General features: G+C 42.1%; 5 protein-coding genes across 5 annotated transcripts; 2 read left to right on the top strand and 3 right to left on the bottom strand.

Annotated features, from left to right (window-relative positions):
- Positions 1–708: 708 nt before the first annotated feature.
- Positions 709–1,253, top strand: PHALS_00963 (uncharacterized protein; the record flags this gene model as incomplete). Its single annotated transcript, XM_024730739.1, has 4 exons — positions 709–711; positions 815–855; positions 955–983; positions 1,060–1,253. 4 exons carry the CDS (start codon positions 709–711, stop codon positions 1,251–1,253), a joined length of 267 nt encoding a protein of 88 aa, XP_024580986.1.
- A 16-nt stretch (positions 1,254–1,269) lies between these two features.
- On the bottom strand, positions 1,270–2,027 carry PHALS_15361 (uncharacterized protein). The gene has a single exon (XM_036407616.1). It carries the CDS (start codon positions 1,649–1,651, stop codon positions 1,472–1,474), a length of 180 nt encoding a protein of 59 aa, XP_036263303.1. The 5' UTR covers positions 1,652–2,027; the 3' UTR covers positions 1,270–1,471.
- Positions 2,028–2,384: 357 nt separating this feature from the next.
- PHALS_00962 (uncharacterized protein) lies at positions 2,385–3,362 on the top strand (the record flags this gene model as incomplete). The annotated part of the gene is made up of 1 exon (XM_024730737.1): positions 2,385–3,362. One exon carries the CDS (start codon positions 2,385–2,387, stop codon positions 3,360–3,362), a length of 978 nt encoding a protein of 325 aa, XP_024580984.1.
- Positions 3,363–4,055: 693 nt separating this feature from the next.
- PHALS_00961 (uncharacterized protein) lies at positions 4,056–5,358 on the bottom strand (the record flags this gene model as incomplete). Its single annotated transcript, XM_024730735.1, has 6 exons — positions 4,056–4,122; positions 4,188–4,391; positions 4,468–4,542; positions 4,611–4,809; positions 4,877–4,889; positions 5,308–5,358. 6 exons carry the CDS (start codon positions 5,356–5,358, stop codon positions 4,056–4,058), a joined length of 609 nt encoding a protein of 202 aa, XP_024580983.1.
- Positions 5,359–8,220: 2,862 nt separating this feature from the next.
- PHALS_00960 (carbonic) lies at positions 8,221–9,068 on the bottom strand (the record flags this gene model as incomplete). The annotated part of the gene is made up of 3 exons (XM_024730734.1): positions 8,221–8,473; positions 8,553–8,814; positions 8,882–9,068. The coding sequence occupies 3 exons, from the start codon at positions 9,066–9,068 to the stop codon at positions 8,221–8,223; spliced, it is 702 nt and encodes a 233-aa protein (XP_024580982.1).
- Between the last annotated feature and the right edge of the window lie 6,580 nt (positions 9,069–15,648).

The following is a 15,648-nucleotide window of genomic DNA, read 5'->3' as shown; positions in this document are numbered from 1 at the left end:
CTAAGGTCGACACTCCAGAGACGGCAACTGTACCGCCCCCGGTTTACACTCCTCCACCTAAGGTTGACACTCCAGAGACGGCAACAGTACCGCCTCCCGTTTACACTCCTCCACCTAAGGTCGACACTCCAGAGACGGCAACAGTACCGCCCCCGGTTTACAAATCCGAGACACAACAAACTGAGGAGACTCCGGCGTATGAAACCACGGCGCCACCTACTTACGTCCCGGAGCAGCAAATTGAGGAGACTATGGCTCCATGCGACTCTGAAGTTCCAGTCGTTATTAATACGGAAGATACCGAAACTTCTTCATATCGGAACCTACGCTTGATCTAACTGTAAGTCGGCTTCGGACAGGTCAAGCAAAGTTTACTCCTCGTGTCACTTCACATATCATAATTTCTAGAAGATCCGCTTGTCATTTTAGTTTCAGAACTATTACAGATAATACATTTACTTGCACATGCAAAGCGGTGTTTGAAACAATCAGAGGATATAATAAATTGCCTACGTGACTTACTTATATGCCAAAAAATCGACATTGATTCAGATTTTGCAGCACATGAGTAGCGCGCCGCAGCCAGTTCGGTCGTCTCTTTGCTGGTTTATCTTTATGCATTTACTGAACTGTAAGTATAAAACTTATCTTTGCTCGAATCTATTATTACAAAGAGGCAAAGAATAAGCCGAAGGAGAATAAGGGCCGATGGTAAGGCTAGTCATCGCATTGACAAAACTTGGTTTTAATGAATCAACCCTGGCTTTAAAGTTCCATCACCATGTTATTGACAACAATGTCCCTATCATTACAGAGATTTCCCGTCTACATGCACTGTTCCTTAATCATTGCACAGTGAGATCGAGGGATCGGCATCCCGGTAATCAGCCGCATCACCATTGTCGGAAATGTTGTCTATCGTAACTACCCCACTATACCTAAGCTTGACACAAGGTTTTGTGTTCCCGCCATTATAAATTTATGTAAGTGATTCGCACTCTATTTTTCTTCCTGAGATCTCGCAATCCATAAACACATGTTTGCGATCTCACAATTTAGTTCCTGGATTATTGGAATTCGTCGGACAAAAACGACGGAAGATATACCGACAAATTGTTCATAAACCATTCAATCCTCCCGAATCTAGTGGCGTTATCACAACCGCAAATCATTTGGGTCCCATATCATCCATATCTATAGATAATGCTGACTCGACGGCTTACAAATCTCTCAAACTACTGCTCTTCATGTGATCGTCAGTAAAATATCTAAGTTTGCGTTTCAGAAAAAAAAATAGAAAAAGTCTTTGTTTCCTGATTGCACACGTTTCGCGTCTTGATAACATGATCTAGCAATTAAATATTTTTATTGGAAATGCCGATTAAACACCAAAAGCAAATCTTCAATCTGGTTGGTGTACAACATTCACTGATTCTTTTCTTGAGCTGACAGCTCTATTCTCAAAAAGCCTTTAGCTTGCGAGGTAGTCAGATAAACGAAATTCTAGTGCACTGTCAAGTCTCAAATCATTTTTTTTGAAAATTAACGCGCTGTGCGAAATCACTTTCGTATGTGAGAACTTGGCTTTAGATGATATGTCCGCACTTTCTGTTCTCGGACTGAAATTCATGTTTGCTTGAGCAGTTTTCATGTGCTCACATCATCACGCGAGCTCGACGCCTTCAAATGTGCTTCAGGGAGTTAGTGTTTTGGAGTAGCTTTTGCTGCTAGCCTTCGGTCTAGTCTTGATACATCTTTGATGCATGATCTAAAAGCAACTGATGACTTCACTTGCTCATCAATCGAGTTCGCCTTAGACCTACCTCACGAGCTGGATTTCTGTTCACGATTTTCGTCGGTGATTTGCGTTAACGAAGGCAACTGTCCTCGAACGGAAAGCGTCACCAGTTTGACGTGCTAGCCAGAAACGTGGAGAGGTACATTTCTATTCGCCAATGTAGATAATTTTAACGAAGCTGCCCTATCAAACACTCAGTAATAAGAAGAAAATATCTGACCTAACTGAGTTATCATCAAATCTTGGTGAAGTCATCAGTAAAACTATGATCAGTAGAATGGCTATATTTATAGGCACTAATACCGTTGGAGTCAAAATAGTCTTCAGCGAATTATCTTGTTACTTCGTGGGGTATAACCACTTGACTGGGAAGAAGCATTAACGTCACTCCCAGAAAGAGAGAGAGCTATTATTGGTACCATGTCATGTCCTAATTTTGAGTCTTATCCATCATCAAACCATGAGATTGTGCTTGCCTAGTGATTGCGCTTAGAAGTTTTGACGTCCGGCTGGTTAATGTTCATTCCAAATCTCGCTTTCAAGCACTCAAGCAGCCAATAGATCCACTTCACTACCAACTTTCGCAATGAAGATCACCATCACGCCCGCTTGTGCGCTTCTCTGCCTTCTTTCGAGTGCCCCTTGTGTGTCGGCTAGAAACTTTACCGCTCCTGTTCATGGCTCTGATCCGACCAAAAATCACATCAAGACCGCAGCCAATTTTGACAGTAAAGGTGTGAAGATGGAAGTTTGTCCATCTGGCGACTGCAAGACTGGCAAGTTTATGCAGCTGACAGTCACAAGTCTAACAGAGCTGGACTCGAAAGGAGTAAAGGTGGAGTCAGTCACTACTTTCAAGCCAAAAGATAGCGATTGGACTGCCATAGCGGAGGAAACAGTCAATGGCGTTTCAGTTTCATCAACGACGTTTGTATCCACAGTTGAGGTTGGCACTACTAAAACTCCAGTGGGATTCAATCTTACCGCTAAAATCTTTCAAGGCAATGCCACTGTATTGTACGGCAGTCAAAATTTGTCCGTGCCCGCAGGATCTCTTAAATTTACCGTGGATATGGGCATTTGGCCATTTGCTAATCTTGCCAATACGTTATCTCTTGCTATCAAGCTCGACGCTAAAGGGCCGAAAGGCTCAGATATCGGAAAGCCGGCTAAGAAGTTGCAGGCAAGCAGTGGCAAAAACACTACCGTCCAACGTGTTTCTATGGGAGATTCCATGTTCATGGACGCTCCATCCATCGTCATTCTCGATGGTGTAGAAAAGAATGTGACCAATTCGTCTGTTGTCACAGTTGGTGCTGATACTTTTTTCGAATGGGTTTTCCCAAATTTTGCGAAGACTCTGCACTATGACCCTGTGCTCGGTGATGAAAGCGTCAGCACTAGTACGAGCACTAGCAACGGTAGCAACACCAACTCGAGTAGCGGTAGTAGTAATGACGGTGGGACCACGCCTACTCCTGCTCCTTCTTCATCCGCCGTAACACTATCGATCTCGAGCCTTGCGGCTGCTGGATTTGCTGTTTTTGCCTACATCCTATACTAGGGTGCTAATCAAATGCCACAAATCTAAATTCTTGGTAGGCTGATGAAAGAATAAATTTTATCAATTAATCAAATAAATACACGATGCCGTTACTTTACTTACTCTCAGAAATTCGTCGCGTTCTTGTGCTTTATACAAAGAAAAACGCTGATATAGTCTCAATTGTGTTCAGTCTTGCAGCATGATCTGCTGCACCACTCTCACCATAAATTTTGATACCACGTAGCGTAATCCTCTCTGATTTCACTTTCAACGAGGTAGACCGATGACGATCGTATGCGAACGATTGTTTCAGGTTGAAGGCAAATACTTATGGGTGAAGGCTACAGTCTCGAAGTGCTACTTCTAAATCTTGCAAGTACTTGCAACATTTTTGGTGTCTAGTCAACCGCACTACATCCCCTGAACGCGTGTCGATTGAGTAGCAAGATATTCTTCAATACTTTAAGACCTTTAATGAGAGGAGCAAAAGTAGGCTGCTTAACTCCAGGACTTGCAATTTAAAGTCAAAATGTCTTCTTTTGATTGCATGTACAGGCCACAGCATAAAGAGGATGCGAAAATAACAATTGACATATCAACGTGTGTGTCCTTAAGACGCAATCCACACAAAATATGACAGTATACTCAACAATTTTTAAGATGAGGACACAAGGTAGACATGAAATAATTTGCCTAAAATATCATTGCCAATTAATGGTTTAATTTTCGTTCGCTTAGACAAGATACATTCCCTACTGAAAGTGAGGTAAATATTGCTCTAATCGATAATAAACAATAAATTAATTTCGACCATCACATCGGTTTTGCAAAAGAATTGGAAACCTTGGAGGTGATAGTGACGCTACGTAAAGTGCATGACTAAGTCTAGGCAGCATCTGTTGAAATGATTGTAGAAAGTTTTGTTCGTAGACTGAAACATAACTGTCCTGGCATGTATCGGGATCGTTCCAGGTACTCAAGTAATTGTCGTTTTCAAAATGTACATGAGCAGCACAATATTTTCTACTCTTTCGCGAACGTGTGCAGCTGTCAACTTCACAACGTTGGCCACCACCATGTGCCCAACAGAACATGCTACGACTTTGTGCGCTCTTAGTGCAACCCCCGACAAAATGGCATCGACGACCACCTCCATGCCCCCGGCACAATCCTTTGCTTACTGCCATTTTGCTGCACTCTGGAAACAAACAGCGCTTTTGAGCGCTCTGACAGGACGCTGAAGAAAAAATTGCTCTCTGTGCATACCGCTTTAAAGCGGTCACTTTTTTTTGACGATCATCTTTAGTCCGTACCAACGCAATAGAAGCTGGCAAAGCTCGTTTTTGTGGAATACATGCCATTGGAGATATAAGATTTTGGGAGTGGAGTTTTTGGTCTGGTGGGCTCCAAATGATCTGTTTTGCGGTTAGATCACTCGCAATATTACTCATTTTGTCGCTGAATTCTGATATGTAAAGTACAAATGAGTAACGTGGAATATCAATATGGAAATAATTTGTACTAATCCTTACTGAGAGAGAAGCACTGTTATCTTGAGGTAGATTGATTAATGCCAAAGGAACTAATAAGTTGAAGATTACGTTAGCTTCAATTGATATCACAGAATTTGCGTTTTTAGTCAGCGGACTTCAATGTTTTGTCGGTTATTTTCCGTTAAAGGAAGCTTGTCATTGATAAAAAATGGCTGGATCTGTAAAACCAAACAGACTATCACTCCAAATCAACTTTGGAGCAATTATGCGCTGGTCTGAGACAATCTTGTGATGCTAGCTCAACATTAAAAATACCTATAACCGTTTTGTCATTAAAATAATTGTTTAAAGGGGTGATCTTTGTCCTGTATGCTACATTTTCATATATGATTTTGTCACTTTGATTTAAAGATGCCTTAGTGCACCAGCTCAATTTTGTGCTAAAATTTGTGAGGGTATAGTTTACGTACTACAAATCGTGCGCTAAATATAAAGTAATAAAGTTTCAAACAAGCACCCATCGTGAGTGTTAGGTGCACAATTCCAGTAGATTTTTATTAATTTGGACTAAGAAAACTGAAAGATTATGATCGAGATGAGGGATGAATTCTGCAATATTTATGATTGCGTCTACTATAGAATTGGGAAAATGAAGTTTCAGATGCTGCCACTCATATGTATGTCGCTTTATCTAACAACTTCACCTATCACTTTATCCAACAAATTTCTTAATTAAGCTGAAATTAAAATTAACACGACTTACTGTGTGCTCTCACCGACGCCTAATTGAAGCATTTCTGAAGGTGTGTATATACCAGCAATAGTGGTGAGCCATTCTGAGCGCACTAATAATGCTAGCTGTCGTTGAATGTCAATGGTTGTATCCTTAAGGAACAAACTAGCGACATAAACTTATCATGCATGTCTTGTTGACCGTATGGCAGATAGGTGAACGACTTCATCTTCTCACAGAATATACTGCTATCAAATTGTAATTGGATTGACGACAAGCACTGTTTTCTGCAATGCACCTAATATACACCATTTCGAATCTAGGCAAGTATTCTATCCTGGAGTCATGCTGGATCTGTGAACACGCTTGACGCACATTTATCGATGACGACTCATCAAGCACTTTACATAGGTTAACCGAAGTACTCTTGAGTGCGGCTGCTTACCCAAAGCTATATACATATCTTCAACTAGGATTCAGGAGCCAATCATTGTACAACACCGTTTTTATAGATACTGGCTATTGGAAATAAGCAAGCATGGGAAACCGTTTCTACCGCTCAAAAGGTGGTCCAGGTTGTATTGGCTGTGAAACATAACTTTTCTATACGAGCTAATTGGTTGAGGCACGTAAACAACGAATCCGAATCCGGTTCACAGACCTGAACCTTAGCGCTAATCGACTGGCATGTCTAGTCAGTCGCATACGACGCAGCGACTTACCCTAACATTAAAATCACCATTCACTGAACCAATAGCGGTTTGTCACTCTTGATGCTACGAAAGTTCCAGGCCGCCTACTATATTATCGACTCTCCGGCCTGGATTGACGCTGGAACAGTCAGAAATGCTTTTCTCTGTACAAAACAACTCATGAGCGGTTCAAGAACAATGTCGTGCTTTAAGGAGCACAAACGCGTTAAGGGTCATAACCGGTTTTGCGTGAAGAGCATGATTTTGCATGAAAAAGTTTTAAATCAACGATGGGTGCTGGAAATGATGAATCCAACCAAGAATCTCGCTTCGTGTAACCGATTTGTAGTTCGTAGTATTTAAAGTAGGCCCCTTTTTTTCAAGATTGAAATGAATAATGAAAAAGAATTTGTGGTTTTGGATCATCTCGCCGGCAGCAAATGCCGAGAAGACCATACAATGGTGAGAGTTCTTCTTAGTATGACAATATGGCGAGATAGTAGCCGATGCTGTTATATGTGATGTTGACCCTGACTAGAACAAACAGTGTGCAGCATGGATGTGCTCGCTTCGGGGTTTCCACCTGCACTAAAAACGAGTATCTGGAATCTTAACATGGCAACACTTTTAATTTTGGTTAGAAAGGGTTACTGCAGCATGTTGCAGAAAAATAATTTATCTTGATAGTTTTGATCGTGCAAATTGTAGGTGTTTCCCACCCCTCGCAATTCTTTTCATTCCGAAATTGTTTGGTGTGAAAACTCTGTTCGATATTTTGACAATAGTGCCGGAAGCGAAACAGTCAACGAATTACCGGGGGCAACCAAATATTTTACTTTCGTAAGTTAATCTGAAAAGACATTTGCAATTCATTGCACTGCATGATGTAAAGCTTGCCTTTGAAAAGGCTACTTAACATCAATACTACAAACCCAACATGGGGACATGTGCGACAGTCTTCCGATGTCTTAGACCGAATCTTGAGACATAAGTCCTGTGACAGCAGAGTTCTGGGTAGCCAGCTACAACTTAGACTTGATAAGGATTCCAGTTCATAACACGACAACAACGCATTGCTTTAAATGAATGTGGTAGAAACCTGGATCATATTGGTACGACTAAGCAACCAAATCATAAGCCAGAGATCCTGTTGCTTTATCTCTTATAAAATTGTCCATCAAGAAAAGCAAAGTAATGCATGTTTGATATTCTCACATACATATGGCAGTCGTACAACACATAATTGTGCTACTATGAGAAAGGCTGGTCGTCTTAATGCTCTTAATGGAATATTTCCGGGAGGATCGGCATGAAATTTGCTTAGGACTATTTAATATGTCCGTGATAATTGGCGCACGACATTTACGTTGCTCCGTAGTAGCTTTTGCGAGGAGGTACTGATAATGTATCGAACATTTTGGTTTCTGTACTCCAGAGTCAATGGTGACTGCCGGAGACTATGCGGAATTATTTGAGCAGGTAGAATTTGTTACACATGAGCCTAAAATTTAGCTGCGACAACCGACGATGGCAGCAAAAAGGTGGAGTTACGAAGTGATATGTTTTGGACCTTTAAACGAAGATGGCAAATCACAACAGCGGGATGTTAAGGACGAACTCATGGACGATCACCCGTCTTCAAAGTCGTGATCAGCTCGAGCACGATGGCGCCATGAAAAGAAATTGGTGATCTGATTTAAGACACCAACTTCTTCAAAGAGCATGACGTCCGTCGGGCAGTGTAAATCGTCACCACATTCAAATTATAGACGTTTCGAGCTTACCAATGAGGTGATGTGTTCGGGAGGCAATCAGTGTCACTGCTTGAACACCTGCAACGTCATCATGTCAATATTGTTCTCAAACAAGGTTGACACGACAAAAATCAAAAATTAAATTACACCAAGACTACATTTAGACTGTTTGAATATGTGGCTTATATGGGATACGTGAGGCTATTATGACGTGTAATACGTGACAGAACGGCCTAGCAAAGGCTGAACAGGACGTGCATTGTTGCCGTTGTCCGTGATCTCATATTCGACCAGATCTTGGTGAAGACGGCCATAGTCGATAGATGAAATTTTCATTGGGGATTTGAGTACCCACCAGTCGACAGTTTCGGCACACCCGGGAGTAGTCAGGCTACCAGGGTAGTTGTAAGCACCACCATTAGCAAATGCGGTGTTAATCAATTTCGCATACGGTTTCCTTCACAGCAGATTAAAATAAAATTTGTTAGCGCCTTTGAGACAATTTCTACATGGATGAGCTTGTGAATTGAACTTACAGTCGCACCATAACAGCATCTGTTTGTTGCGCTGAACTAACATTTTCAAGAGTATCCAGCAAGGGGCCGAGCCATGGGTCCGACTCTGCGTCAAGTTCAAGAAAGATACCCACCACTAGAAGAGCATCGCCATCAATGCTCTTGTGGACAAAGTGGATCTCACCGTGCTTTTGTTTGCCGTCTAGAGTATGCTCCGAGGGAGCGTGCAGATGGAATTGAGCCAACTTGTAGACGCTATTTTCTAATGAAACCTCACAGTTGCCTGAATTCAGATGCGATTAGCTTTTTCAAATATATTATTTCAAATATGATCACAATAGTTATTCTACCTCTGAAAACGTCACACTCAAGAGGCTCGTGGGGTGCCGACAAACTGAAGTGAGGGCAATTTCCGGTGAAGATGAGAGGAAACTCAGGGCCGGCTGTCAACACTTTCTCCGAAACGATGTCGATAGGTGATTGTCTTTTACCACCGCAAGATTCCCATACGTCAGCCCAACTGCTGCAATTCACCATTGAATTGCCGGGATGGTAGGACCATTGTGGCTCGTTGGACCCTTGTAATGCTCCAGCCGAAACACCTCTGAAATTGGTCAAGACGCACACAGCGACAGTAGCACTGACAGTAGCAAAAGGTCTCATTCTGATCTAACTTCAAAAAGAATCAAGAGTGGAAAGCGAGTAGTCAATAGAAAGCGAATCGAGAAATGACAAACCTTGACTTTTGTTGCGGTATCCGTAAGACGCAAATAGACGATGAGTCGGCATGAGATCGGCTCGAATCAATTGCGTCAGGATTTTGTTTATGTTAAACAAGCCCTAAGCCAATGTTTAACACATGGTATCACGATTCTACCCGCGTTGTAATGCTGTATGTAAAGGACCTTACTGTACAAATCAACAACTTACAAAGGTCAGGTCCTAATCATACCAAAAATATAGCACAATCGTATTGAATTTTACTATGCTCTCATGTTTATAACTCTTGTCGTTTCGGTCTCTTCTATAAGTAAGCATAGCAGACAATCTCAAATTGTTTCTGGACAACATAAGTATTTGATATTCATGCGACAAATCAAATCTTGCACATCAAGCATCACAACATGTCGTGAAAGGCGAGGCTGGTTGCCAGAAATATGAGTAAATTAGCATTTCAGACAGATTACATGTGACGGCAGAGAGACTTTGTAACTTTAAATTAGTTCTTCAGATATGGAGTATATGTGGAGACGGGGCGTATTAGATCTATGTTTCGAGTATGAATGTTACACGTGAGTGTAATGTCGATCCACGCATGCAGAAATTGATTCTGGACTAACATGTTCAAGGAATTGAGCGAAATTTGTGGGCTATCGTCATCTTTTGCAATCTGTCCTTTAGCTTATAAAGCTCAATTTGTATACACGTAATTTGTAACAAACACCAGATGCTTAACCATAACTCCACGATAGATATCACGCATACTTCTAGAAGGAAACAGACCACCAGCGTTAGAATTAATGCTATATTATATATTACTGCATAGCTGACCAAATATTCTCGTCCGTTCTGTATGATGGGATCACGTGCCAGATCATCGTGATACAGACACAGTTTCTCGACCACCTTGTGTACGAGCGTGAGACAAGTGTAGTAATGAGAAGCACCGATGTAGCACGAAGCTGTGGAAAGTGCGGATGAGTAGGTCTACTTTAGTCAGGTTAGCGTGAGCTTTGTTTTTTACAAAGCTTGTGGAAACATGCGGTTTGTGAGGCTGAGACCTCTGTTTAATCTTTTTGCTACATTACATGCCCTCGGTCACCAGGGCATGTTCGTGACCAACTGCGGCAACAAGCCTTCTCTAAATAGCATACCAAAGTGTGTTGCGATTCATATTACAGCACAACACAAATTATTATGGTGTACCAACACACTACTTTTTTACCCCTCGCACTTAAAGAGAAGCGTAAAAAGTCCAAGAAAGTAACAGCATAATGATAAGTATCATGATTAGTATATGGTTCGTAAAGTAAGGTGGGTGGGACTCATAGACCTCATACACTACTAGCATCTCGCTACCTATCCAAATGGGCATTTTTATTGTTGATGGTAAGCAGCCATTTTGCGCATATAGGATCTACAGAATTGTCCGAGGGAGATCATAAATACTCAAATATATTACTATGATGGTGTATAATAACACACAAAACACTGGGTAGATACAGATGAGTTGCTACAGGATTGCCGAGCTCCTTGCACAGAGAAAACTTCTACTTTAAGAGTACAGATCAAGATGTTGCGTTTGTGCGTCCTAACAGAAGCGCAATTGGGAGCCTGGGTTTCAAGTTAGTACGCCAAATGCTTCGTCGGATATCAGTCGCAATGCGATTCGCAAAATTTACTGGCGATCTATTAGCGAAAGGTAATCGGTTTACATATGCATTTTTGGTTCCGTAACACCTTAAGCAGTGTTTGATGTAAATCACTAATTAATTTCTATCCACTACAATGACTCTCGGCAAGCCATGTCAGCAGTGAGATGAGCCATTTTGTATACAAAAGCCATTACGCTGGTATGGCCGGATATGTCTTTTAGCAGTTTATATGCAGCGTCTATACTTATAGACTGTGTGGAAACGGCAGGCTGATCAAAAGCGCTCAAAATTGTGGGAAGCTTTGACGCTCAGCCATGCTTCAAACGCGCGCACATATGGGTTTGTCCACATATACATGGTATACCGCCAGTACGTATCGCTCACTGAACAATATATTTATTCTTCTTGGCCGGCCAGATCACGTGCCTGTATAGAATTATGTACTTGTTGTTCTTATCGTGGAGCACTACTCCACGCTGAGTCGGTACTATAACCGGCAAGTATTCACTAAAGCGCAAAGCGGTGCAAGTATTCAACGGGCGCTCCGAAGAAGCGACAATTGTGGTTTAGTTAACATTTCTTTCAAAACTTATCAGCGATGCAAAAACGTTTCGTCTAAATCGTGGCTACGTTAAGGTTTTTATGAGCCTGCATCGTCCACCTCCTGCTGTTAGGCTATCTGAAGCACAGAATTGACGCCGAGCGGAAGCTTCATCTTCTTTAAAAACACGCCTTTGCTTCCCATGAAAGAATGCAGCAATGTTGTCACACTTTCCCCTTAAAAATATGCATTGCCACATGACGTGCTATATGTTTACCAAAGGCTTGATGGCTTCTTGAAGGTAGCTGTCTTACTCCTCACACATCTTGCTGTGCCAGTGTTCACATGGAAAGATTATTTCTGACGAGCTCAGACTTTTCTCCTGTATCGACCGTACCGAATTATGGCCACAACATCTCGCAACAATCCGCCTAGTATCATCCTTAGCATTGTTAATGCTTCTGTCAGAGGAAGCAAGGGGAAACTTACAGCCGTGAGGGTAACCTCGGTCACTCTACTCAAAAGTTAAACATTTTTCTCGTCACTAATCCGTCGTGCTTTACAGCTCCGCACAATGGGCTCGTTATACGGTAGTGCCGACCAAGCGGTACCGTTAAACCGTGAGAAGGAGAAAATAGCCTCCCGGGTTCTGGTCGAGACACCTTACAATACCATTGATATCTTCAGATAGTTTCGAGGAGTTTTTTTCACCTTCGTGCTTCGCCAAAAAATGTTTTACTTCTTGGCAAAGGTGGAATCGTGAATCGCTAAAATGCTATTAAAAGAGAAGGGCTTGGTACTGCACGTCTTGGACATTCAGTCGACCAATAGAGCGTGACGTTCCAGCAAACCCATAGATAGGATTGAATTATTCTCAGACCCAGCACAACAAGCCAATATTCTGCACTGTCAAAAATCTCAAACTCCGCTTAAAGGTTCAAACTTACCTTCGCCCATTTACAAGTGATCCTGTCGGACACCGTGTCCGTATTTGACACCATAAATGCTTTCACGTACTATTTACTGTTTTCGACAGTCGCATGCCGTACATGAATGCATGACGGTCTTATGAATTTCCACCACCGCGCAAAGCCTGGGACGCGATAACAATAGCCAACAACCCTGAACTCTCTGCCTCATTTCTCATAGCAATATAGTCGCCTCATTAGCAGCTGAGTCCCATCGAGCGCAACCTCCGTTAGATCAGAATACGCATGACTGTCTACTGGGGCTTGACTTTTGTTCGTTGTCCGCCCTTCTGTGGGAGCATGAAACTTTGTACCCCCTCAGTCGAGTGCGAAAGGAGAACAAAAAGCGCGGATGTTGCGCAAGACCGTGAATAAAGTATTAGATGACAACCCATAGCTATATAGTAGTAATGAAATTATAATCGCCCTCTCATCCCAGCTGAGGTTAATCACTTCTGGCGCGTTCGGAAGTTTCCATTCAAACCATAGCATTACGCCCTCGTGGTAGGCTGTACACGGCAATGGATAGAAAGCGCACTGCTTTTCTCAGTAGGAGTTGGGTAAACTCTGAATGTCTCGGCTGGAGCCGTGCACGTTTTGAGCCTCTCCATAAATTGGTAGCCGATGCCGCCTTCTGGATAAAATTGGACGTCATTACACCGCTAAGAGTTCATATATCATGGACATCGTCGGCCTATTCTCATCCTCCTTGACGGTTGATTAAGACTTTTGTACGCCCTCGTTACGCTTTATTTAAAAGTGCGAGCACTTGCGACATCGGTCACCTTAAATTTCCGATGTGGAATATACCTCTGCGGACGATTTATTTATGTGTGCCCATATTCAAGCGCGACCTCCAAGCTTGGAGGTCGTAAACATTACGTCCTGTTGCTCTGTTCAAAGTATGCAAAATCACTGGCCAGATCATTAGCCCTTACCCAGATTTATATTCTTCGTTTCGGTAACGCTAAGTTTCAGTGGCGTCACAGTGGATACCATCTATTCACCCACAGGCGCTAACAAAGTAACCTTTCGAAGGCGCCTTGCCAGCACAATCTTGAAGCTGGAGAGATCAACCAACGATGTTGATTGCCTTGCCGCATTTCTTCGTATCCGCTATATCGACAACGATCTATACTTTCTAATGGCTCACGGTATGCCACACACATTGTCAAGACGAGCGCTCAATGCGTCCAGCCTTTTGGCCGCCACTTTCTGATTTTATCGGGACCAGCGATAGTCATAAGCTGATTAATATGTTATTTTTGTCTCGGGGTCAGGGACTCATACGCCATGTTCGATCCCCGCAAACAGAAAAACACTCTCACTTATCTGCAGTGAGATTGACTACGCAAGCCTCGAAGTGCGATGGGTAGAGAAACCCTCGAAAGTAAGGATCATCATAAACAATCACACACGGTTTGGGCTCGTGAGCTCCTACCTTTATTGTAAGAGAAGGCTATTCACAATAGTCTCTCAAATACAACGTATACTTTTGTTCGACAAGGAAGCGATTCCTGACGTCAAGGGAAAAGAACAGTCCAAACTTATAGGGAAAAAGAAAGACTTAAGGCCTTGAAGGCAACTTTTTAACTGAATTGATAAGGGGTAAGTGGTTCCTGAAGCTACATGCAATACATTCGACACACTTCAGCTTTCGTGGAAAGTATCCAATAGAAGTGACTGTCTTACATCACCCACTTCATAAAGAGATACGCTGGTCTCATCAAAAACTCCCAAGTAGAAACCAGGATTCTGTATCACACAGGATGTTTATGACTTCATATAAATGTCCTGTATCCACGTGGGAACGCCATACCTTATTCACTTTTTTGATTTTTACAATGCATATAGAAGTAAATAGATATACCTTCATGAAATGGCTAAGTGTAGCCTATTAAAAATACTTTGAGAGGAAGCGAGAGAGAAAGCGGGAGGCTTCACCAATACTAGGTGGTCGGTTGCTCTGTTATTGCAAGAGCACATTAGGAATGAAAGCTTCTACACTAATTATAAATGTGTACGTTTTTCAGCTTCTGATGATACCTTTTCTGATCTGCGGTCAGCAACCGCTTTATCTCAAACCCTGTTATCTATTGCTCCGTAATTTATACAAGTACGAATATTTGGGTACCTATGAATCTTTAAAGTTACATCAAAATGCAACGTAAATTTGTACTACTACCGGATTGTTTACGTTCAGTTGTAAATATAAGCACACAAGATTTTAGCTGTAACGGGGTTATACGTACCCTGGTAACAGAGGTGTGTCTCACACGAGATGGGCTTGGTGTGACTGCACCCAAATCAGAATACGGTACGTGGTTGGGTAGCCAGTAGTTATGCAAGTATTTAGATTTTACTATATATATTTAGAAAAATCTATACACTTAAAATTAGGCGGCTTTGCCGCAGTAACACAAATAAATACAGTTTACATTATAAACAGAAGAGTTAATTAGCCTTGGGTTAAGGTTCTAACCACTCTTGGAGGTAGCGGATTGCGATCCGCTACACTCGTACTGGATCCTGTGAAAATGTAAGGTCGGTGATCTAAATTATGCTTCCTCTAAGCGCAAAGCTACGGCAGCCCTGCTGCATAGTTACTATTGCGTTACAATGGTGCGGCGGAGAACAGAATCTGTACGCACATGGACTTCCAGCAACACGCAACGCAGTATATAAAGTTGAATCTCATTTTGCCGCGAAATACACTAAGTCCTTGTTAATCAAACTTGCACTTGAGTATGTCATGCTTAAAATATAACAGTTACTTAATTATCTTGTCACACCATGAGGCCCTCGATCCCACCCATGTACACACCAACACCCAGTGCTCTTTTGACACAGCAAACACCATTTTTCGTTGGTTGTACTTGTTGTCATCTCAAAAACTGAGTTTAAAAAATTGTTCTCAGTGATTTTCACCTCTATGTCCCCGGGACCAAAATTTTTTTTACCACTCGTCTATTTTTTCCTGACTCGATTGTGCAATGCACACAAAGATATAAATGGTATGAAGCTCCGATATTTAGAAATGTATAATGGCGGAACACCTTCTAAAAGCATTGGCGATACACAAATTGCTTCCATCACGAGAACACTTACTTTAATCGTCGGGCCCTTTCAACCCAGTGTCAGCGAAAAAAACTTTTTCTGAGTGAGCAAATTTTGAATGATTACGACATTGGTCACGCCTTGAGCGAAGGATCAGCGCATCACTCTTGTGGTCT

Source organism: Plasmopara halstedii, assembly GCF_900000015.1.
Source record: "Plasmopara halstedii genome assembly, contig: Scaffold_1211, whole genome shotgun sequence".
NCBI lineage: Eukaryota > Oomycota > Peronosporomycetes > Peronosporales > Peronosporaceae > Plasmopara > Plasmopara halstedii.
This window is presented reverse-complemented; position numbering and strand designations above follow the sequence as displayed.